The following is a 25868-nucleotide window of genomic DNA, read 5'->3' as shown; positions in this document are numbered from 1 at the left end:
GGTCCATAGATAATACACTAAATGCTAATACTGTGGAGCGCGTCCATGGCCCATGCCTCTGGTCCACATGCACAGAGCACCATTGACGGTCTTTGCTATGCGACGGAAGACATGCGGAAGACCAATCATTTGTTTATGCCAGTAGTTTTATATTTCTCCAAGTATCCAAAGGGATCTTTCTATGCTGTGTCTGTCTGTCTGTCCGTCGGTCACAGGTCTATAGCTCGTAGATGAAATGAATTACAGACCTGAAATTTTGACTGACAGACTGACAGACAGACGGATGGACGGACGGACGAACGGACGAACGTACGGACGGACGGACGGACGGACGGACGGACAGACAGACAGACAGACCTAGTTTGAATTCAAAAGTTTAAGTGAGCTTTTAAGATTAGGTAAATAAATAAGTATTTGGTAACTTTATGAAACTGTTCTGCTGAAAATTTCGGCATCTCCAAGTTCAAACTAGCATTATCTCAATGCGAAATTAGTGTGTTTGTTTGTTGGTGTATTGGTTTGTCCTTCAATCACATCGCGACGCAACGGATTGACGTGATTTTTTGCATATTATGGTGTAAAATCGAAAAAAAATTGATCCTGTATCCCGAAAAATCCCTAATTTTTTTCGGGACAAAACTACACTAGTTAATAACATCAATCCCCAATGTACAAAATTTCATTCAAATCTGTTCAGTAATTTGGTATGATGAGGGCACAGCCATAGACGACAGTCAGACAAAAAATCCAAAAAAAAAATGTTTTGCGGTCTATTCGATAATAATGTTTCCTCCATAGAGGTAAGTATATTAAAATATTCAAAATATCTACATAAATGTACAGAAATCGTCCGGTTTTACTATAATAGATCATTGATTTTCGAAGCGCACCTGAGGTATGAGCATGAAGAAGAAGCCTACCTAGATAGAAGCTTTACTCTATTCTCTTGTGGTATTTGTCTATGGTTTTGTAAAAGTCTGTGGTACGTAATTGTGTGTTTTTTTTTTAACGAATGGTTTTTGGTTTTGGTTTTGGTATGGGCGATCATGGGCGATTGCTAATAATCCGGTGTCCGCGATCCGCTTTACGAATTCAGTGAATTCAATAGTAAATTTGAGCAAAATTAACAAATGTACTTATTCGGCTTTCAATATTTTTTCGTGATTGACGGACTAATGAAAAACCGATTGCTACATTTTGTTGAACTACGTGTGTATTAAGAACAATATTGCGACTGACTTATTATTGCGAAATTAATGTGATCCAGAACCAAGCTGCAGAGCTGGACGATGTCCTGTGTAGTCTGGGAGATGATTTCTCTCAATATTCCCCAGTAAGGTGTAATATATTTCCGGTAAGTGAGAGTGCCGCGTCATCGATCTTATAAAGTTGCAGTACCCCTTTGTCTTGTATTTTTAACTCCCGATTTAAATTAAATAAGTAGGTAGTTCATGCAATGAAAAAAGAAGGAATAAGGTTTGCGCCAAATAGAAAAATATTACATTTTATTTATTTATTTATTGTATTTACATAATTCTTACAACTATTTACATTGTATTCTTAGCGCCCTGAAGTCTTGGCGACTTGTCTGGGCGCTGCACATTCCTCTAAAAGATCAACATTCTCATTCATTACCGTAAACATAATTTTGGTTCTCAAAATGAAAATTTTATAATTAATTAGTACTATATCCACACACTTCACAGTCAGACATTCACAATGACATCATGTCATTTTGTATAATAATAATTATGACTGGCAGTCTCATAGATTTGGTAGAAGAGTAAACTTCTCCACTCCTGTTTAGTGGTGTACTTAATACTACAAGACAATTGAGAGTGAGATTGTGTTTAGGAAGTTTGTTAATGTATCTGTTCTGCTTGTCTCAGATAGTTGGAGCCAAATTCAACCAATATGGATCCGGCGATGTACTTGCAATATTCTCCCCCCAACGGACTACCACAAGAGTCAAAATTAGCAACTTACATGGTAGAGTATATAAACATATTTTATTTAAGTTCTTGTTTGCCAGTTCCTTAATTGGTCCAAAATCAGTTCTCATTGAATCCATATTTCAGAATCGATCGCCATCCACTCCAAACCGTACTATTGAACAAGGAATCAGCAACCTGACTCTTGATTCCACACCAAATGCAGTCAAAAAGGTAAGACAACATGCTAAGTTTAAGTTTTGATGTTGTTTCAGCTAATAGGGTAGGCTGTCTAAATAGTTGCACACTTAACTGGATAAGCGAGTATCCAACCAGATTGTTTTTCTTGTTTACAAAGGTATGTGAATGCTCACTTATAAAAATTGACTTATATAGATCTGTTCACACAGAGGTAAAAATAATAATAAATAAATGGCTGCCATGGAAATTAAAAAATATATTGTGTATAATAAAGTATACTGTGTTATAACTTGTATGATGGTACTGAACCCTTTGTGTGAGATTCTGACTTACCCTTAACCGGTCTATTGCCTTTATTAGTAGTTATTTATCTCTCCCCCCCCCCATTAGTCATGTTTAAAATTTCAAGTCTATTCAGGAACAGTTGCACAAAAAATTAAAAAAATTAAAAAATTGCAAATTAGTTTAAAATCAATAGCAAAACTTGTTCTGAACTGACACAAGGTGACACAATTAAGGTTTTTTTACTCTCTCACATATACAGGTTTTTGGGGGTAAAAATTCAAAACAAAAATTTATTTCAGTTTTAATGACAAAGCTATATACTTGTAATAAAACTGATAACGCATATTACAGCCAACTTAGACACCTCGCCATCGGCCATTGTCGAACGTAAATAAAAATAGTGTTAATAGAACGTAAAAATTAGTCACACAGAAAATCGGTTGTCTGCGGTAGCCTATATTCTGAATTGTAATCATTGTAATTAGTTTAATAATTACTAGTAAGTAAACGTGTGCATTTTGAAGTAAGTATTGATGCTTATATTAAAGTGTGGTTTGACATTTTGCTTTTGTCTCTCCAGACACTCTCCATTCACCACCATCCACCCCCACAGGTAAAATACTGCGTATTACTTATTTACTATTTTGTTTATTATGTAACAATTAGTCAAAATATTTCTCCAAAACTGTGCGCTTGTTTGTTTGGCTAGACGTTCAAAATGAGGAAATAATTTGCCAGAGAGATTTACAGTCCTGTTCATTACTAGTACAAAGTCTGCCTAAATTCAGACACCTTGCCGTTGGACTATGCATAAATAAAACTAGTCGCACAGAAAATTGGTAATCTGCGGTAGCATTAAATCTCCTTTCTGAATAGTAATCATTATAATTATTTATTATTATTAAGTAAGCGTAGCAAGATGTATTTTGGAGTAAGTATTAATGCTTAAAGTGTGGTTTGACATTTTGCTTTTGTCTGCAGCCTATCGCCACAACTCGCCATCCACCGCCACAGGTAAAATACTACATATTAATTATTTATTATGTAACAATTATAGTTATTTAAAATGTTTCTCCAAAGAGGTGCGCTTATTTGTTTGGCTAGAAGAAATAATTGTGCAGAGAGATTTATCTCAAGGCTCCATTGATTTGTTAAATGCACTTTTAGATTTTAGACTGCTTAGTTTTTTCTTAAACCAGGGGTAGGTTTCAGGAGTTTAATACAATAGTTTTATTTGGCTCTTTATTATGATATTATTTTCCCTTTGGGCCGCTGCAGATCATCACGCACATTCCGCCGCCGGTAGGTATGGCTTAAATCATAGTCATCACATTATTATTATTCTACTTGACAATGATTGAAAACTACTGCGAAAACTTTTTCTCTACACTAGGGGATTTATTTTATAAAAGGTCTGATTGTATAGATTCTGAAAATACAAGAACCTTTCATTTGATATCAAACTTTCAACATTTTAATGTAGCAAATGAAAGGGTATCATTGTTTAGATTCCAAAAATGCATTGAACACAATATATGATAATATGAACCACATAGTGTATGTAATTGTAACTAGTCTGTATCTTATAATTAAAGTCAGAACAACACGACAGACAGACAGACTAACACGAGAGTCAAAATTCCAAATTCAAAATATTATAAGGATGTTTAAACGATGGAACCTGCACCCTCAATATCTGTTCTTTAAAAAGCCTTTTCATAAGATCTCTTGATGATAAACAACATAGAAGCGGCAAAGTTTTGACTTTTTCTTTAACTATTATTGATATTTTATACTATATCATTTTTTTTACTATAACTGTTACTAGTTTTTTACTATAATTTGATAGTCTGGTGAGTGGATACATAATGAGCTAATATCAGATGTATCAGCAGGTACTGATAGGTGAATATTTGCCTATCAATTACTTCAGTCCTCCGGGAATCCTGTCAGAACCTTCGGATAACTCTCCTCCGGTCACGTTGACGCCGGTGGGCGGCACAATCCACCAGGTGACAATTTTTTTTATTCACTGCTAGCTGATGTCCATGACTTCGTTCGCGTTGATTTAGTTTTTTAAAAATCCTGTGGGAACTCTTTGCCATACTTTTTAATTGCCATATATTGAGAACTTCAAGTCAAGAGTGAATAGGCAACTTCTAGGCAAGCGCGCTACATCTTAGGCTGCATCATCACTTGCTAGCAGGTCTGATTGCAGCCAAACGCTAGTCTATAAATTAAAAAAAAACTTTTGAAATTTACATTTTTTTATTCATTATTTTCGCTTTTTTTATGTGGTATGTTATCAGTGATCATCAGTACTATCAGCTGTCTTCGTTTTTGCTAGCGTTCTGGTTGCACAGACAGATACACAGATACACACGTTAAACTTATAACACCACTCTTTTTGGGTTGGGGGTTAAAAACAAAGTTGCTTCCCCGTCTGTCCCTCTGTATGTTTAGATCTTTTCAACTTTGCAACGGATTTTAATGCAGTTTTCTTCAATAGATAGAGTGATTCAAGAGAAACGTTTATACATTTAGTTTAATACTGTTTTGTGTTAATTTGTTGAAATATAATGATTGTTCAGGATGTCGGAAGAAATGAAGCTGACATAGCTTTTATCGGATATACTGTCTAGGCGCCATCTCCACGGACGAGAGAATTGCGGTACTTTATACCGTGATTAGAGAGAGTTTAGAGGATAGAGTTTATATCGAATTTTGTCACACGGCGTAATTCTCTCGTCCGTGGAGATCTACACTGATACTACATGCCGGGGCGGGCCACCAGATGTTTTACAACTGTCGTTTTGCCCTGGCAGGAGAATGTGGGTGGGACAACATACTTCTATTCGACAAATACGGACAGCCACAATCCTCCGGGAGCACCTGGCGGCATGGGTGAGTAAGCATACTGCTAATGCTACCCTGGGCAAAGACCCAGTATTATTAGGGTTTTGTACCTCAAAAGGAAAAATGGAACCCTTATAGGATCACTTCGTTGTCTGTCAAGATCAAAACCTATGGGGTACTTCCCGTTGACCTAGAATTATGAAAGGTAAGTAGCTAGGTCTCATAGTACAAGTGAAGGCAAAAAATCCGAAAATCATGACTTTGTGGTAACATTATGAAAAAAAGTGTTATTATTTTGTATGATAGTATGGAACACTTTGTGTGTGGTCCAACTCGCACTTCACTGGGTTTATTATACCTAGGCGGGTGATTCGCTAACTCGAACTCAACGACAAATGACAGCCAGCGAGCTCATTTGTCATTTTTTAATCACGCAGCAATGTAAAACCAACTAGTGTCAAAAGATCTCGATGGCTATCATTCATCGTAGACCACCGAGCGAATCAGAAAATTCATGCCTTAGAATAGCGCACAACAAACTTTGTAGTACCCTCAGAAAATAATCAAGGTGGACTTGTCAGACGCGTATATCCGAAAGACACAAAACAACAGAACAAACCATACTTACGAATGAAAAGTTATGTTTCTTAATTTGTGCTCGCTAAGACTGTTACAGCCGATCACACAGCAATGCACCATAGATGGCTTTCTATACACCTTCAACTCTAAATTAAACTAAATAAAACACTAAATTAACAGAAACTCAATAAAAACTCGTAATGTTCGCAATAAATTGATATCACAGAGGCTTGGTGCGCACAGTTGTTGTCTGTGCCCAACAAAAAAAAAGCTAAACTATGACACAGACAAAAAAATTGTTTTTGTTTCTATCACAGAGCTTTTCCATGTACTTAGATTGCTCTAAGTTATTTATTATTAGCTTATTTAATGTGACTGCTGTATACTGCCCTCCAAAGCATAAGATAGATGAAGCTACCATTACCAATTTTATCAAATCTCTGGGCCCAAGATTCCTAGCAGGTGGAGATTGGAACGCAAAAAATGAATGCTGGGGTTCTAGGCTTACTTTAACCAGGGGCAGGGAACTAAAAAATGCGATGGACAAGAACAATACTAAAGCGCTCAGTACAGGACAACCAACATACTTTTCTGCAGATCCGAACAGAAGGCCAGATCTTCTAGATTTCTTCCTTTACAAAGGTTTCACAGAGCACTACCTGAAGATAGAAAGTTGTTTCGATACGTCAGATGACCACTCGCCTATTATCGCTACTATCAGCACTACTATAATTGAGAAAAGCCCTAAACAACATCTATACAATAAAAGAACTGACTGGTATGCATTTAGCGAGTTTATTACTGAACTCATTAACCTCAACGTATCTCTTAAGACAGAGGAAGAAATCGAAATAGCGACGGTCAATTTCACAAACTTGGTTCAAAAAGCTTGTTGGTTGAGTACACCTCAAGAATCAGCCAAGCCAATTGCGTTCCAAAATGTACCTCTTTTGACTAAAGAAAAAGTGTTGGAGAAAAGACGCCTAAGAAGAATATGGCAAACACAAAGAAGAGCAAAAGACAAATCGCAACTTAATAAAGCCATTCATGACCTAAAAGCATATCTGAGAGAAGTAGAAGATGAAACCCTTCAAAACAGATTAGAAAATATGTCTCCAACAGGCAATAAAGAACATTCCTTATGGAAGGCTATTAAGTCGACTACTGGCCCGCTGATTCAGTCACATCCGTTGAAACTAGATGATAACACATGGGCAAAAACTGACTCTCATAAGGCAGAAGTGTATGCACAATTTCTCAATACAATTTTTACCCCGAACACAAGGGATGAAACCTACAATAATGAAAAAGAAATTGACGATTACCTGAACAGCGATCTCCAACTTAGTCTTCCTATCAAGTGCTTTACCCCAGCAGAAGTCTCGCGAGCAATAAAACGCCTTGATAACAAAAAAGCACCAGGATTTGACCTTATAACTGGAGAAGTTCTTAAGCAACTCCCAAAGAAAGCTATCGTATTTCTCACAACACTTTTCAACTGTATACTCAGGACATCATATTTTCCACAAGTATGGAAAGTTTCCCATATAATTATGATACCAAAACCTGGGTAAGACCCCCTTATTGTCTCATCATATAGACCCATCAGCCTACTACCTGTCATATCAAAACTCTTCGAAAAACTTCTTCTAAGTCGTTTAAAAGCTATTATCACGAAAGAAACTCTTATACCAGATCACCAGTTTGGCTTTCGACAAGGTCACTCAACCATAGAACAAATCCATAGAGTAGTTAACAAAATAAGGCAATCCCTAGAAAGAAAAGAATATTGCTCAGCCGCATTTTTGGATGTTCAGCAGGCCTTTGACAGGGTTTGGCACAAAGGCCTTTTGTACAAAATAAAGATTAACTTTCCTCATAATATTTATACTCTGCTGAAGTCGTATTTACAAGACAGGATATTCCAAGTCGTAGTAGGAGAGCATTGTTCCCAGTTCTACGATATCAAAGCTGGTGTTCCACAGGGATCAGTGCTAGGGCCGACCCTTTATACCCTATACACAGCCGACTTACCCGAGACACCAAGTATCCTCACCGCAACGTTTGCTGACGACACAGCGGCACTGAGTACTCACTCAAATCCAACGGTAGCATCCCAGCGACTACAGGGCCACTTGGATAATATTGATAAATGGATGCGAAAGTGGAGAATCAAGGCTAGTGCATCCAAATCAACCCACGTAACCTTTACACTTAGGCCCGGCGATTGCCCAGAGGTGAAACTTGGCAACGAAACTCTGCCACATGGTAATGTAGCCAAATATCTTGGTATGCATCTTGATAGAAGACAAACATGGCAAACACATATAAAAAAAAAGAGAGAAGAGCTGCGTGTACGCACGAGATCGCTAATGTGGTTACTTGGCAGACACTCCCGACTATCACTTAATAACAAAGTACTCATATACAAGAGCTTTTTAAAACCCGTATGGACATATGGCTTGGAGTTGTGGGGCACAGCCAGCAATTCTAACATAGAAATACTACAGCGCTATCAAAACTCAGTCTTTCGCACAATACTGAATGCTCCATGGTTTACTAAAACAAGTGAAACACATGAGTATCTTGCTATGCCCACAGTCAAAGAAGAAATTAATAATAATGCTAAAAAACACAAAGCCAAGCTAGAAGTCCATGCGAATAGTCTGGCAGTATCACTTACCACATGCAGCAGAGTAAATAGGCTAAAACGAGCCACAATAGAAGAACTGTCTTGTGGACAATAAAGCCAGGGATAGCCCTATGAGAAGAGTCTCTTGATGGAGTGACCTTCTCCAAACCCGCAACGCACTCATACAATCTGATTATAGTCGGCAAATGACTGATTGCAGATAGCCTAGAAATATCAAAAAAAAAAAAAAAAAGATTGCTCTAAAAAAAAGTATTGTAATTTTGATGACAAGTTCACCTTGATTCTTTGTCTGAGGTACCATACAGTATAGTGTAGTAGTAACGTATGGGTATGAAATTAGTATGTTTGGGTAGTAGGTCCGGAACCCTGCCTGCCTGCCGTGGCGTCGTCGTCCAGCTTCGCGCCGCAGATGTATGCCGCCCCCCCATACATGCCCACCGTCCAGGCCAAACCAGGTAAGCTTTTTTTAAAAAAAATATGCTTGGCTAACATTCTTTGGCATAGCTAATATTCTTTTTTTAAAAAAAAGAATATTCTTTAAAAAAAAAAAAGAATATTAGTCATGCTAATCATGACTCCCCTTTCCCGTCCAATTAACCGTAAAGCTTGTGCCAGAAGTGGGTACGATAATTGCGCAATGGGTGGGTTTTGAACCGCCGACCTTTCGGAATTCATTCCTCTCCTCAACCATTGAACTATCGAGGCTAAAATAATATTAATATATATCGTACAGTGAAGTGTGAAAGTGTCCAGTAATGTATGTAGTATAGCGCTCTCTCTGTTACGTACTCGCATACAAATGACAGAGACAAAAATCTCAGTGGGCGTTAACCATTTCGAGGCACCGACTAATCACATTCATAGGAATCAATTCGAAAAGTCAATGGCTGCTAATTGCTGTAAAAAATTTAAATTTACTAAAAAAGTCCATCCACGATTTTGAAGTTTGGTATGACTTTTCTTTCTTGATAAAAATATAATCTGAAAATTGTTATTTCAAATTCTGTGTGGTCATATAACGCGAACAACTTATATATGCCATAGTCAATTTTCGCACTTACACCATGAAACCGCAAACTAATAGCGGTCCCTGAGTTCAAATCTCAGTCTCTATAACCACTAATAAATAATTTATTTTTCACACAAGCAACACCCTTATTCTAACGTAGTAGACTGACATAGCATAAGTGGCACAAGTTGTACTGAATCTTCTTCTTTTTTGTCGTATCACTCTTGGCAGAGCGGTCGTGGTCATCACGAAGTAATGTGTTTGAGGGCAGATGTTTTACACCTCACGAGCATTCGCCACTTCACCCTGCTGGCTGACAGCCTGGTACACTCGTGCAAGGCGGCTTTGCAGGCGACTTTTAAAAAACAAGTCGACGTCTTACATAAAGTCAATTCAATTATCATGCACATCATACGAATTAAACGTTTTGCGTTTTGCCTTATTTCACAGGACTGGCCCAGACCTTTTACATGCCGGAAACCATAAAAGAAGATATTTATCATAGAAATGATAATGTATTCATGCAGCCTGACATGCGACAGTATCCAGGTATCTTTCACTCGTTTAATATTCTGCACTCTTGTCCTCCTGCCCTCCCACTGCTAAAAGTGCAGTAAAAGCCAACCGCCAAGCTAACAATACGCACTACCACCACGCAGCACCACACAAATCCCAAAACACTCGACGCACGTTTCGCCCCTACACAAGAGCATCCTCAGGATATGTAGACCATACAATTCATAATTGCAAAGAAAAATATGTCTTACACCATTGCAAAGACAAATACACAATTGCAATGCACAATTGCAAAGAAATATGTCTTTATTGTGTCGTGAGTTGTGAAACGTATAGTACTCAGTGCAAGGGTAATGTCTTCGTCTTGGCTACCTTTAAACTCCGCGCTTCACTCAGGGTTGTAAATGCATCCCCTCGCTACGATCGGGAGTTACTCTAAAATCCCTCCTTACGTAAATCTGTAAAGTAAAACATTGCGTTGCACCTCCATGTTGAATAAATCTACTATTAAAGACTTGGTAAAATTGGATGGTAATATTCTGGTGTGTTTTGGAGGTCTGTAACCGAATTGTCCACACCCAGATATCCCCGAAGTATTGGACATGTACACGGAGCTGATGCCACTGGAGGGCAGCGGGCACAGCATGGCGACGGCGTTCCGCGCGTCGCACCGTCACAGCGGCGAGCTGTTCGCGCTGCGGCGCCTGCACTCGTGCGCGCTGCCGCCGCCCGCGCGCCTCGATGCGTGGCGCCACCTGGACCACCCCAACATCGTCCGCCTGCACCGCGCCTTCCCCACGCGTGCCTTCGGGGACCACTGTGAGTCACAGTACTACTGGCTACTATTTTTAACCGACTTCAAAAAAGTAGGTGGTTCTCAATTCGTTGGAATCTTTTTTTTTTAATGTATGTTTCCCGATTACTCAAAGAGTCCTAGACCGATTTGGAATTTTTTTTGTTTGAAGGGTATACTTTGCAGGTGGTCCCATATAAATTTGGTGAAGATCTGATGAATATCTTCGGCGATGGAGAATAGAACTCCTCAATGGATAAGAGTAAATTGCTCGCGATCAATGTAATAGCTTAGTGTAGTGTAGTGGTCTACTGCCGGATATTTTCCCGTGAATAATGAATTGGGTACGCATAGGAACCAAAACGAAAAACAGAATGATAGGTAGGATCTTGCCATTTCATAAAAACTCACTAAACCTACCTCAAAAATGCGTAACATTGTGCTAATTTTTTTTAATTTTCTTTATAGCATGTTAATAATAATGCATTTTAATCCAATTCTGCTGAAAAAACATAGCTGTTTAAAATTTCAAGGCTAGAGAAACTGAATGTGGCAATTCCGTTGTATATGTCAATGTGAAATTGTAAATACCATTAGATTATAATATAACAGAATCAATTTCGTGAGATTGTAAACGGTCGAAAGATTGTGAACCTCTCTGTTGTGAGATCCCACGGAGACCTTAGTGTGCGTGTCGAACTCGCACTTGACCAGTTTTTAATTATGGCTTGTTGCGTGTAGCGTTGGTGCTGGTGTACGACTATCATCCAGCGTGCGTGACTCTAATGAACAAGTACCTGTCGGGCGGACCTCCGGGCTCGGGGCCCGATCCTAATGGAGCATTCCACGACCCGTTCTCGGCCGATCCGGATGCGCCCCGGCCATATACCCACCAGGTGAGTCCTATGTGTTTTACGAAGTTCAATTATTATATCAAGCATAAACTATTGAGCGCCAAAGCATAGACATATTCCATACGCTCCATTGACTATCCCGCAATGTGTAGCGTGCAAAACTCGGGGTCAATACCCCGGCCTATGTCGCGGCCCTTGTCTACGCAATGTTCGTTGATCTCTAGCCAGATATTTTGTTAATAATACAAAATTTTTATATTTTGTTAATATAAAAATACATTGCGGACTTTTAAAAATACAGGATTTTTATAAATATATTTTTTCGTCAATCGGGTTTTAGTTTTCAACTTTTCATTAATAATTTTTATAATATCATTGTACCTAAATCCTCTGTACTAGCCATTTATTAAAGTTTATACTGTGTGTCTTTTAGTTGAAATTTTTTTATTTGTATGTATAAAAGTTGTTAGTCAAATAAAATAAAATAAATGAAATTGAATGTGTGCGTAGAAAAACGCGATGCTTCGCGCGGTGGCGTGCGGAGCCCTGCTGCCCGAGGCGGTGCTGTGGAGCATGCTGGTACAGCTGACGGCCGCCCTGCGCGCCGTGCACGCCGCCGGCCTCGCCTGCAGGTATCAAAGTCGAAGTCAAACTCAAATCATTTATTCAACATAGGTAACATTGTACACTTTTTGATTGTCAACATTGATTGGCTACAGTCTTGTGCGTTTCGAATATTTGTAGAACAGATAAAAAATGAAATTTTTAAAATTCATTATAAAACTTCATCAATTGAAACTAACATTTTTCGATTGCTTATTATCTTGTTTATACATTTTAGGTTTTTCTTGCTTGGTTTCAAATATCACATTCTTGGTTATCGCTTGCAGGAGTCTCGACCCGACAAAGGTGGTGATGAACGGTTGCCGCATTCGCATCGCTTGGTGCGGCATTGGTGACCTTCAGAACAACACCATGGATGTTGCTCAGGTATTTTGTTTCTTTCCTATAATTCTTTCTTTTTTTACAGTACTTTCCTATAAGGATGTTTTTTCCTTTTAAGGTATAGAGCCCTATACAAAAATATGTATAATATTTTATGTTCCACATGACTTAGTTGGAATTTACATTGTAGGCGCAACAGGACGATTTAACGGCACTGGGTCGACTGGCGCTAGCACTGGCTTGCCGGACCGTGCAAGTGGACAACTTGGCTGCTTGCATGGACCTTGTCGCCCGGAGCTACTCGTCGGACCTCAAAAACCTCATTCTGTAAGACCTCAACACTATCACAGCTCACGACAGTTAGGGAAGTTATAACCAAACCTCGAGGCTTCTACGTCACTGGCAGGTGTCAAATGTTACCTAACGTTGCCTACAATTGACGCTAGGTAACCTATGAAACGATGATGTTTCTTTGATTTCATGTCACCCATAGCCTAATATTTGACATATCGTCGATTCAGGATCAAACCGAGAGTTCCCTTTAATAGAATAGTGTTTGAACAAGTTATTATTTGACTTTGACTTTGAAATTGCGCGTCACTAAAAGCAGAAATGTTAATGATTGACGTGATTCCGGCAGGTACTTGCTGGCGGGGACAACGCGGCGATCGGTCGTTGACATCATGCCGATGATCGGAGCTCGATTCTACACGCAGGTATGTCCAAACCACAGCCAGTTCAACTAGTGTCAAAACGCCGAGGCTTCAGCTACACTAGCAGGCGTCACATGTTACCTATCTAATTGAGCATTATGCTCTCTCATCAACTCTTCTACTATTCACGGCTCTCTGTCCGCGCCTAGGTGGAGGCGCTAGAGCGGCGCACGGACGCACTCGAGGAGCATTTGGCGCGCGAGGCGGACAACGGACGCCTGCTGCGGATGCTCATGAAGCTGGGCGCCGTCAACGAGCGTCCCGAGTGAGTTGTATATAGGATGGCTAGTGCACTTGTTGTTGTGTCGATGTTGCGCAGACAAGTGCACCTAGCACTGTAACATTCGAATGTAATCACTAACCAGTCATATTATGATGTAGGTGACGGTTATAGTGCACATATTTCGAGGTCTCACTCGCCATCTTAGCTCTATGTATCAACTGTCATGTCATAAAGTTGAAAACTAAAACCCGACTGCGATCGTCTTAATAAACGCTGAAATATTATAGTAAATTTGTCGCTTGGTATATTTTAATGTTGTAGTAGATTTATAGTGTGTTTTTTTTGACTTGGACAGTATGGGGAAATCTGAAACCATAGAAGATACAGGGAAAACGTCTTAGGTACCATTTGCTCTTTTTTTATGCAAACAATTTTGGCAGAGTCAATTTTTTGGTCAAGCGTGAGTTGTCCATAAAAATCAATGAAATTGACAATTTTTTTTAATGCTAATCGACTCAGTTTCATGTAGGGATCATTTCATTGTATTGGAAGTTAAAAAAAACACACTGTATTTATGAACTCAGAATTTTCTCCTCTTTCATTTGACATCCCACTCCATACAATAGCAACAAAAAAATTTTGGAGACCCCCCAATTTTTTTCATGTAACATCCGTTAGGTCAATTTTTTTCGTATCAAATATAGCCTATGTCACCTTGACCTTTAAGACGAATCCATTGACACCTCATCAAAATCGGCCAGTAGTTTAGGCGCTACGGTGGAACACACAGAATCTGGATACAAATATACATACCCACATACATGCACACATAGATTGCTAAAATCATAACCCTTCCTATTGGCTTTGCTGCAGTTGGGTAAAAAGTACGATTTTAGTCCTTAATTTAAAGGAACCATACTTTTTTTATTGCATTGAGCTGAAATGGCAGGTAATATCCCAAAATATATGAACTGTACCCGTTACCTACCTTATAATATGCCGTTAAACCACGAAATAAGCCTTAAATCAAATCAAAGTCATTCATCATCACTCCTAATGCTTCCTCTCACAATGATAAGGATTGGGTCATAGTCTACCACGCTGGCCAAGTGTGGATTGGCAGGCTTCGCACATCTTTGAGAACATTTTGGAGACCGCTCAGGCATGCAAGTTTATTCGCACGCACGAACCTCAAACTTTTCGGAAGTTATGTTAAGTTTAAACATTTATATGTCACTTGGCGAAGTTAAAATGACATTTAAATGTTTAAAACGAACATTTAAATGTCACTTGCTTTTCAATTTTCGTTTGAACAGCACAGATTCTAAACAAATTCAAAAATGTAAGTGGAGATTAATATGATTTAACCACGAGACTCCATAGAATTCTCATGATTAAATTAGTTTAATTTCCAGTTTAATGTAAAGAAATCGTCCAGTTACAGTTTTATTATTATTATATATAAGTATAGATTACACGACTGGCTAAAAGGATTCAACCTTCATAGTGAGCCATTGAAGATACCTGGGGTTTCAGTAAAATCAGCTGTGTACGTCTTAAGTTCGTATAGTGTCAAATATGTGGCAAACGTCACACACACACTATTTGATTGTCCATTGAGAAATTTCCATTTTTTAAATGAATTAGTAAAAGAACTTGTATGAAATACTAGCTGACGCCCGCGACTTCGTCCGCGTGGATTTAGGTTTTTCAAAATCCCGTGGGAACTCTTTGGTTTTTCAGCCAAATCCGTCCAGTAGTTTTTGCGTGAAGGAGTAACAAACACACACACACACACACACACACGCACACGCACACACACACACACACACACACACATACAAACTTTCGCCTTTATAATATTAGTGTGACACAGGTGTGACGTCATAAACATTTGACGTAATTTGACTGTTAAAAAAAAGTTAAATCGATAATTTCAATGGTTAGCAAACTTAAAACTAACAACGGAAGTGGATTTTACCTCAATAGCTCTATGGTTTTTTTTTTAATTCATTATAGGCAAGCGCTTGACCACAATCACACCTGATGGAAAGTGATGATGTGGCCTAAGATGGGACGCGTTTACCAAGAAAGTATTCACTCTTGTTTTAAAGATACCCGGATTGTAATTGGTAGGAAACACCGATCGCGGAAGAGTATTCCAAAAAGAAAGAAAGTAAAAGAGAGAGTTAAGGAGCTGATTGAATTCCGGAAGGTCGGCGGTTGCACTATTGTCGTACCTACTCCTTTTCTACGTCGTAGCTTTTCGCTTAATTGGAGGGGAAAGGGGAGTATCAATAGTCATCATTAACATTCTTAATACTTCCCGGTGATCTATGATCATGAAATTGGGCAGACAGCAATGTCTTATAGCACAAGTAAATGGAAAAAAACCGAAAACCATGAATTTGTGGTTACATCAAAAAAATAAATATTGAAAAGTATCATTTCTTGTACGATGGTATGGAACCCTTCGTGTGCGAGTCTGATTCGCACTCGACCAGTTTTTAGGGTTCCGTAGCCAAATAACAAAAAACGGAACCCTTATTTATTATGACGTGTTTGGTCAGGTTGAACATGGACACGGCGTGGGCGGAGACCGGCGACCGCTACATGCTGAAGCTGTTCCGCGATCATTTGTTCCACAGCGTGACGCCGGACGGCCGGCCCTGGCTCGACCAGGCGCACCTCGCCTACGCGCTCAACAACCTCGACGGCGGCACGCAGGCCAGGGTAAGCTGTTGTCACCTTTTTCTTAATTTATATACTAGCGCTTGGCTGCAATCAGACTGGCAAGTGATAATGCAGCCAGAAGTGGAGCGCTCTCACCTAAAATATGCCTATTCACTTTTAACTTGATGGTTACATTAAAAGTGGAAGGTAAAACTCATGTCGAAAAAGCATAGCTTCTAGGTTCGAATTAGAAGCGAGGAGTAAGTCGCTTCGTACATGTCCATGGAATTTCAGCTACGTACGAGTGCAGACCTTGTACTCTAAAAACGTTGATTTAACTTGCCATGTACTAATCTCCGTGGCCACTGCGAGCCCGAAGCAGCTGCACGCTGCAAGTGGTGAAAACTCAACATCATCATTAGTATCCATCGATAGACGCCCACTGTTGGGACATATTATGTCTCTTGTGGGATACGCCAACGCCATGCAGCGGCTCCCCGCGCCTCGCTTTAATGTCGTCGGTCCACTTAGTGGGAACTCGCCATTTTAACACCTTGGGACTTCACTTGGGACTTGCAACTCCTTTTCTGAGTTACGCTTACAGTAATAAAAATCATTTATAAAATTGCATTATTAACAACCACAACACGCCGCTCATGCTAATGCGTTGACCTTTTGTAATAATTACTATCATCTTTTGTAACACACTATGCAAATAAACAATTTCTCTTTCTTCTTCTGCCTTACGCGTGTTCTGTCATGCATTTGACTAGTTTTTCTTTTACCACTTGGTTACTGGAGGGTTGGACTGGAGGGCCAGTCCGATCTATCAGCCTGAATGCAACTACTTAACGTCTTTGCCTCATCCTCCCGCTTCTACTAATTTATACAGGTCCACAAAATACGTCCCGGACGGAACAAGTTTCGGCGTAGGAACACCTGGTACAACAGGCAGGTCAATATGGGCAGGACTAACTACCCATCAACAAGTAATGGTAATGTTTCACGTCCACTTCCCTCATCAACAAATCAAACAATGAAATCAAAAGTAGACAGTTTGTAAAAATGACGTAATTTGTCCGATTGTCAAGACATTTTTTGCATCGTAAAATTAAAAATATTGTCAAATTAATCATTGTTGTAAACAGGAATGTAATGGTAATTGTCACTTTTTTTTTTGTTTACTTGTATTACAGTTCACGATTGTAAAGGGAACTTGTAACAAACGTCGAGGTATCAACGTCACTAGCCGTATTTTTCTTTGATTTTACGTCACCATAGCCTAAAATTTGACATACCGTCGATTCAGGATCTAATATTTTCTGGTAAAAAATAATTAGTATACGTGACAGATACCTATTGGTGACAAGCGACATATTACATTGATACTAATCAAAACTTTTTTGAAATAACCCTCCGCCATAAGGTTCCCGCCAAATTTCTTACAGGTCGGTTTTTGATTTAACGAAATTCTCTCCTGCAATAATTACTTTCGTTTAAATGAAAATTATCAATATATGTACTACTGTTGTTACGACTAGAATGAAACATTTTGCCAGATGTTAATACGAAAATAGGTTGATACCTGACTTTTTTCTCGGTCACTTGTAATGCGTGATTTATTTCTTACACATTCCAAAGCGTGTGCCAAAAAATTGCGACAATCCGACAAGTTCGTTGCTGTCCGTTGACAATTATCCGTTTCATAAATGACAACTGTCGGAAAATCGTCGACAATTTCACCGTTAAAATTTTTTTGAAACGCAGAAATGCCAAATGGTCGGGACAATTTGACTAACTTGTCGAATTTTTTGATTACAAATATGTCGCACCCAAAGTTTTATGAAACGGACAATGGTCAAATTGTCACCTGTCACGCGTCCCCAACAGTTGTAATATCGGGTAAAAAATGTTTGTAACGTGCTGAACGGACTCGCGTAACTATGTGTTACAGGTTGACAAGAGCTGGCACGTTCACGGTACTCACTCCTTAACGAAATATATCTCAATTATGTATTAAGTAAATAGTTATAGGTAGATACAATTATTAGTATTTAAGACTGTTAGATTATACTTAGGGGTCTAGGAAGTTATTAGTAAGAAACAATTTTAGTGTTTTAGTGTATGTATTTCTAAGTTTAGGATATAGTGTATTTTAAGGTATATATTACTAGCTGTGCCCGCGATTTCGTTCGCGTGGAATAGCTCTCAGCGCGCTTTATATAGCCACGGACGCTCAGGCGCGAGGCGTGTAGTACGTACTCTGTACGTTAAAAATGTTCGCCGTGATTCTTTAAATTGACATAACTTTTTTATTTATGAACCGATTGACATGAAATAAACACTAAATGTTAAGTGAAGCTTACTACAATATATTAGTGAAAACGGATCTAAATCGAATAAGCCGTTTCTGATATTAGCGTGCACAAACACACAGACAAACAGACAAAAAAAAATTAATTACAATTTCGGGTTCGGCATCGATATAATAACAACCCCTGCTACTTTTTTTTTATATATTTCCATTGTACAGACACCACTTTTCTACAATTTTATTATATGTATAGATGTACTTATAATATAACGAGCGAACACAAGAAATGCCGGTATACGGATAAACCCGACCATGTTTATGATACGCTGGAATGGCCATTGCATCATTGTAATATATAAAATGTTATGGGGTTTGGGGTGCAGCAACGAGTCCAAGTATCGGTTTAATGCCTCTAAAGTCTAACAAAACACAAATTAGGAATCCGCTACATAATATTTACACGGAAACTAGGGAGAAGCGGCATATACGCTCGCTGACGTTAGGTAATCGACTTGCCGCCGGTATGGCACCAGGCGCGCGCGGCGTTCACGCATGCGCCCGCCTGCTAATCCATCATTGTTATTATTGTGATGCATGAAAAAGCAATAAACGTTAAACCGATTATATTATTTCACAGATTATCCTCTTAATGTTTTGCCGAATCCATACTAGAAAGATAGAGAAACTTTTTACGACGCTTTCGCTTATCAAGACACATGGTCGTGTGTCAAGCCAAGTTCGAATAAGAATCTTATAAGAACAGTGACAGATTCATAGATACTACACAAGCGTAATGTGTGTGTGTGTTGTACGTACCAGCTCTTGTTAATACGACTACTACGTAAACTTGTAAAATTGAGCTGTCTCAAAACTGCTCTTATAGAATACCATGCGTATATTGTCGGGCCTGCTAATTTGGGCAAACTCAACTGATGTGAATAGTGTAGAAAAAGTGCAGAAAAAGTAGTGCTATAAAGCTTTATTGCATGAAAACACAGTACAAATTTAAAAATACTAACAAAAGGAAAACAATTGTGTTAGGCTGCAAACGTGGCCTTATCACTAAATTGAGCTTTTAAAGGCAACTAGCGTATGAAGCTAGTAAACTCGAAGAATACAAGAAGTTGATGTTATTCGATCTATTCTTAATCTCGCACCCTATCATTCATGTCAGTCTGGTTTTCAAAAACTTAAGATATTGCCGCTCCCTTGTATATTTAGTAACACATTACTATATATTCTGGAGATGGCAAAGTTTGTAGAAAGCAACTTTTTCGCACATTTTCAAAACTCTTCATTATAATGTTGAAGTGTATAGAGTAATAAATAAAGTATTTGATGGTAAAACAGCACCCTCTAAAAAATTTTAGCTATGTGTCAACTGTCATGTCAAAAGTAGGATTTTAGCCGTTAATTTTAAGGTGAAGCGTACTTTTGGACTTTGTCTGTGTTGGTGTTTGCTGGCGTGCGTGCTCTGCTTTTTTGGGGTGTTTTTTTTTTTTGTCAAAAGTGGCCGGGATTTGTGTTTTACTGGTGTTTTTGGCGGTGGAACTAACTGGGAAGCGCTCTAAAGGGGTGCCGCGCGTGTATCGGCGAGCGCCGGCACAGACGAAGTCCATACTTATAGTATAGTTTCCCTAACTTGTAAATAACTACAAACTTGACATTGGCTAATCTTTGTAAAGCCAGACGAGAGAGAGAAAAAAAGCGTACTTTTGACATGACACATACAGCTAAATTGGCGAGTGAGATCTCAAAATGTACGCACTATTATACCATATGTCATTTTTAACCGACTTCAAAAAAAGGAGGAGATTCTCAATTCGACTGTTTTTTTTTATTTAATTTGGTGACTCGTGATATGTTGACTTATTTATTTATTTATTTTATTTGACTGGAAGGTAAGGTATTACTGAGTTTAGTTTTCTTTTCGTTATGACTCATGGACCTATAAATACTCTTATGACTTCAATTTGTTTCTTCTTTTTTACTATTGTATGTAATGATGCAAATATAATGGATTTTAACTTGGTATTTAACAATTATTAAGCTTTGATAATTGATAAAGATTTATATATTATATGTATCCAACTTAGAAGTAAATATTTCCTGTAGCAATAGTGTGGTGTGGGATTATACTTATATTTTATAGATTATGACATGTACCTAATTTATTCTTACAATTAACAATCATACTGTAAATCTAAGGTAATCTAAATCTAAGGTTTTGTGGTGTCGACGAATCGAATACCTGACGTAGATTTGCAAATGCCGCCTAGCCTAGCTGAATTCTTCTATCAAAGTCGTGCTTTTCTGAATTTACCCCCTCAATGTGCAATTCAGCTTCTACATGAACCCAGGATATTGTTCCTCCAGAAATGTTCTTCTTCTTCAAAAGTTCTTCTCACAAATTGAAATCGCATATGAGCTTACCGGCAACACATCGCTGCCTCGTCGATGCCGCGATATTTTTTACTTCGAAATAGTCTACATAAAATGGCGGCATAAGACCAGTGCGGCTCCAGCTTTATGACAGGAAGCCTTGTAACTTTTGTCTATGACTATATATTAACATGTGTATGTTATGGTTTTCAGGTGATGCTCATGTCGCGGGACGAGCAGAGCATCCTCGTAGTGTCGTACGCAGAGCTTAAGCACTGTCTCGACCAGGCGTTTGATGAGGTGATGCAGGCCGCTAGCTCACCGCAGCCCTAGCTACTGTACGCACCTTACACCGTGCAGTGCTGCTGTGTCTGCATGTATTACCAGGGGTGACGTGGACGACACCATCACACCGAGTGTCCGTGTCAATGACATTACGAACATTATGATGTACATCACTAATGAATCACCACACCATTACACAGGGTGCCCTTGTGGATGACATTGCATACATCACTAGCGGCCAGACTTAATAATCAATCCTATCTTTTATCTGTGGATGACTTAGTAACATTGTTATTTGTCAAAAATTGTATGTCTTTTTAACAAATAACAATGATGCTAAGTAACTAATCGACAGATTACAGATAAATTGACTATCAATTTCGGTCAATACATCACCATTACTCTGAGACGGCTTTATTTACATTTTGTTCAATTACAAACAAAGGCAAATTTATCATAGAAAAGACATTATTAAATTAAAAGCAATACAATAAAGTGATTAGATGATTATTGAATACATAATTTCAGTGAAATTGATTTATAAGTGAAAGTGAACACTTTTAATTTGTTATTTTTTTAAATAAGTCTTTCTAATAATAATAAATAATTTATCCACTGATACATTGTGTAGTTTGTAGATGTATATTGTTATGTGTGTTTTGTATGTCTTAACTTTTAATGCTGATTTCAATCAATCAACAAATCATCAATTATGAAACGACAAATTATTTTTAATTTTCAATAACATTAAATTAGACGTTTTGACAGTTTTAATATTGCATATATGTCGAGATGTCAAATTTATTTGTCACTTAAGTTTATATGGTGATTTTTTTATTTTTTTATTCCTCGTTTAAAGAGCTGGGTCACTAGTGTGACCATGTGGCTCTGGTAGGGTGATTGAAAAGCTCTAAATTGGGTATTTTGTTAATTTTTTAAACTTATTTTTCTTAAATGATTCCCTCTCCTGCAATCCAATATAATCGCACATAATCGTGCGAATTGCAGCGAATGACGGGAACTATTGCACTCGCCGTCGCGTGTAGAAATACGATAAAATGTAACGGAATACGACAAAATGCGTATTCGAGTACGACGAACCCCGTTTAGGAATAAAACCAAGCGGATTTACGACTTAACGCGTTTTGTAATACTACGAAATAAATGTTCGATTACGATAAATGTTTATTCGAATACTACGAAACGCGTTTAGTAATAGGTACGATATGATTCGTATTAAAGGAACCGACAGAAATTGTGTGAATACGATAAAATTATTTTGTAAAGCGATCTCATTTTAAGGATGCGACAAATTGTATCGAATCCTTATTGATTCCCACTATATGTAACCCTATGAAGGATACGTAAGATCAACTATCCGTCGAATATTAAAGGACTTCTTAAAACTTAAGAGCACCTTGAATTTTGATTGGCTTTATGCCATTTTGTACAAATATTCGTAACCCTGGCCGTGAACCCTCTGGTTCGGCATATAGTGTAAATCAACTTTTCGACCTTTGACTGCAGTTTTTGTTCCCGCGGGCTACGAAGGATTGTACGAGGTATAGTCAAGAAATCAACGATATTTAAGGTGCACCTAAATTTTAATGAACGTTTCAGTATTCGGCAATGTAAGCTTTAAGTGTTCATTTATATCTACGCGAAGCTTCTAAAAGGCCATGCCTGAATAAGCGCCACAAACATTCCAAAATATAGAGATACGTTTGAAAAGAAACAAACCTATCAACTGTTGCCTGTCTAAATAACAAGTGACTGACACTTGTGACCCTCCACTTCAAAGATTCTGGTGAAATAAACACAATTTTTTCAGATTTTCGCATCGTATTTTTGAAGTCGACGGTACCAAGTAATCGAGAACATCCGCTAGAGTCTCAAGATTTGCATTTTTCAATATAACGCGAAAACTAAAGAAACTAATTGGAATGAGCAACGGTAGTCAGTCTATCTCACATACGCAGTATAAATGTGCGCAGTGTGAATGAGACGAAATGATTTGCGATGCTTCGATTCGTTTCTTTATTGGTACATGGTGTACTGGTACTGGCGGATGAGGCCTATGACATCGAGGGCACTTTAAAATTGTATATATAAAATTGTGTAATTTCTTCAATGCAAACGACTCTTGCGGATCGTCTTGTAGTACTCCTTAAGGGTGCGTTTCCATTGAAGCGGAAACGTGGGGTTTTGACCAAATAGATTATTGAGAGAGAGTACTTAATCAAATTATCAGGTCATCTAAGACCTGCTTGGTCTGTTGAACAATCGAAACGCACTCTTACATGCGTTCTTCCAGCCCATTTTCACACAGGAAGTGGCAACATCTCGCTGTCTCCCTCGTACGCGCGCATTTATTATGCCAATAACGTTATTAGCATACTTGTAATAGATTTTTAAATTTTTGTAAAGCAAGTCTAAAATTATCTGTGGAATTTTATTATAAAAGCTTACACTAATTTTTTCAAATGGCTTTCCATCTTTCTCGAGGCGGAGCGCAGGCATTTATTGCGATTCCCTGTGTGATATTATTCACTATAGTTATTTGATATAAGAACCTACCGACGTAGATCTGAATTTGTATGTTAAAAACATGTTTTTAAGTATTAGAGCAACATTAAAATACTCGGGTTAAATAATTAAATAAAACTGTGTCGTACATTGAAGGGAAGGCAGTTTTCTTTCATTCCACCATTTGTTTTCCTTTAGTTCAAGTTATTAATGTTAGATGAACTTTGTTGCCAATGCAGTTCCGATGTGTATAATTTCATAGTAACTGGTTCATAGGAAATGCGGGTTTCCCGCCTGCAGACGGGTGGATAAAGTAAAGTAAAAGTAAAATATTCTTTATTGTACACCAAGGCATGAAAGACAAGAATGTATAAATAACAAAATAGATTTTTGTACAATAGGCGGCCTTATCGCTACAATAGCGATCTCATCCAGCCAACCTTAGGGTGAGGAGATAATAAAAATTAAAGAAAGTGGAAGGGGTGTACTAATAAAATAAAGTAAATAATTTATGTATATAAAATGAAAATAAATAGTTAAAAAAATAGTAATAAAGTAAATAAGAATAGGAATAGACGACAGATACGAGGAATAAAAAGTAAATCGAATAGTTTCAGTTTCGTTTTGAAAATAGACAGTGATTTAGACTGCTTGATATCCAAGGGGAGAGAGTTCCATATCAGTATAGTGGTAACAGTAAAAGATTTAGCATAATAGGAAGAGGAGTGTGTAGGTATTTTCAGCCGTAGATTATTTTGAAAAGGAAGAGATAAGGAGTGTGTATTGCAGTAGGTACTCAAATCGTTATCACACTAATATTGTAAAGGCGAAAGTTTATATGTGTGTGTGTGTATGTTTGTTACTCCTTCACGCAAAAACTACTGGACGGATTTGGCTGAAATTCGGAATGGAGATAGGTAATATCCTGGATTAGCACATAGGCTACTTTTATCCCGGAAAACTTTGCAAAGAGTTCCCACGGGATTTCTAAAAACCTAAATCCACGCGGTCGAAGTCGCGGGCATCAGCTAGTTTAAGATAAAGAGGTGTGGAAGGGTTGAAGAGTATACAGTAAAGAAGATGATGAATGTGAGTATTCCTACAAAGTATAATCGGGAGCCACTTGAGCTTTCGGCGGAACTCTGAAACGTGGTCATACTTTCGTAGCCCAAACATGAACCTTATACACAGATTTTGAAGCCGCTCAAGTTTGTTCAGTTGCTCCTCAGTTAGGTAAAGATAACAGGTATCAGCGTAATCTAGGATTGGTAGAAGAAGAGACTGAGCCAGCGCAACCTTAGTAGGTATGGGAAGAACATTACGCAATCTTCGGAGGCAGCCGACTGCACCAAACATCTTCCTGCTAAGCTCAATCATTTGCGGTATCCAAGATAAAGATTAGTCAAATACATACTTTCTTGTTAGTCTGTTTGTTTGTTAATTAGTTTGGTACAAATTTTACGGATTTCCCGACAAGTTAGCAGCTTGAAATTTCAAACATAAATTGAAATTAGATAACGTTGCAATAAATACTCCCTTTCTTGTCTGTGTGTATTTGCCTGTTCATCGTTTTGTACAAGTTTTGCATTTGCAATCGATTTTAAACTAACTTCCCGGTGAGCTATAATCTTGTAAACTTAGATTGGAACTGCATGACAATGCAACATCAACTTGCTTTCTTGTCTGTCTATTTGTTAGTTTTTCATGTACTATGTATAGAAGCTATGTAAATATTTAATTAAAAGTAGCATAGGTTTCATTACTCGACCTGCAGTTAATTTATTTCTTAAACTAGACCTTTTCAAGTAAAGATTTTTATATAAACCTATGAAAATGATATTGCCATTGTCGCAAATAAAATAACCATAAGACTACGTTGTCGTAATAGTTTACAAATTGCGAAAAACCAAATTAAATTTGAATTTCGCGGGCAGGCCGGTCTCATGCTCCTTAAAAACGTAGTGATTATATTCTCTTTGCTGCCCCCCTTGTATGTGGTGTTGCTAAGTAGAAAATCTCACTGTTTTTTTTTAATAATAGTCACTCCATATGTATAACTTTGCGATATAATATTCTGCTAATAAATCCATACTAATATTATAAATGCGAAAGTGTGTCTGTTTGTCTGTC

General features: G+C 38.1%; 1 protein-coding gene across 13 annotated transcripts; it reads left to right on the top strand.

Moving 5' to 3' along the window:
• The first annotated feature begins 1027 nt into the window (after positions 1–1027).
• On the top strand, positions 1028–23893 carry LOC123880695 (PAN2-PAN3 deadenylation complex subunit PAN3). Of its 13 annotated transcripts, none has more exons than XM_045928959.1 (19): positions 1028–1354; positions 1894–1989; positions 2079–2165; positions 2998–3030; positions 3399–3431; positions 3696–3719; positions 4301–4429; positions 5243–5321; positions 8859–8960; positions 9965–10063; positions 10613–10849; positions 11565–11719; positions 12188–12309; positions 12568–12667; positions 12813–12949; positions 13263–13338; positions 13485–13600; positions 16129–16291; positions 21141–23893. In XM_045928959.1, exons 2-19 carry the CDS (start codon positions 1915–1917, stop codon positions 21258–21260), a joined length of 1887 nt encoding a protein of 628 aa, XP_045784915.1. In that variant the 5' UTR covers positions 1028–1354; positions 1894–1914; the 3' UTR covers positions 21261–23893. The 13 variants fall into 13 exon arrangements, with proteins under 13 accessions (XP_045784915.1, XP_045784919.1, XP_045784918.1 ...); XM_045928963.1 differs by having other exon boundaries at positions 1890–1989; positions 4313–4429; XM_045928962.1 differs by having other exon boundaries at positions 1890–1989; positions 4310–4429.
• The last annotated feature ends 1975 nt before the right edge of the window (positions 23894–25868 follow it).

The sequence above is a fragment of the Maniola jurtina genome, chromosome Z (genome assembly GCF_905333055.1).
Source record: "Maniola jurtina chromosome Z, ilManJurt1.1, whole genome shotgun sequence".
Taxonomy (NCBI): domain Eukaryota; kingdom Metazoa; phylum Arthropoda; class Insecta; order Lepidoptera; family Nymphalidae; genus Maniola; species Maniola jurtina.
Note: the sequence above shows the minus strand (reverse complement) of the source record. Positions and strands in the feature narration are given on the sequence as shown.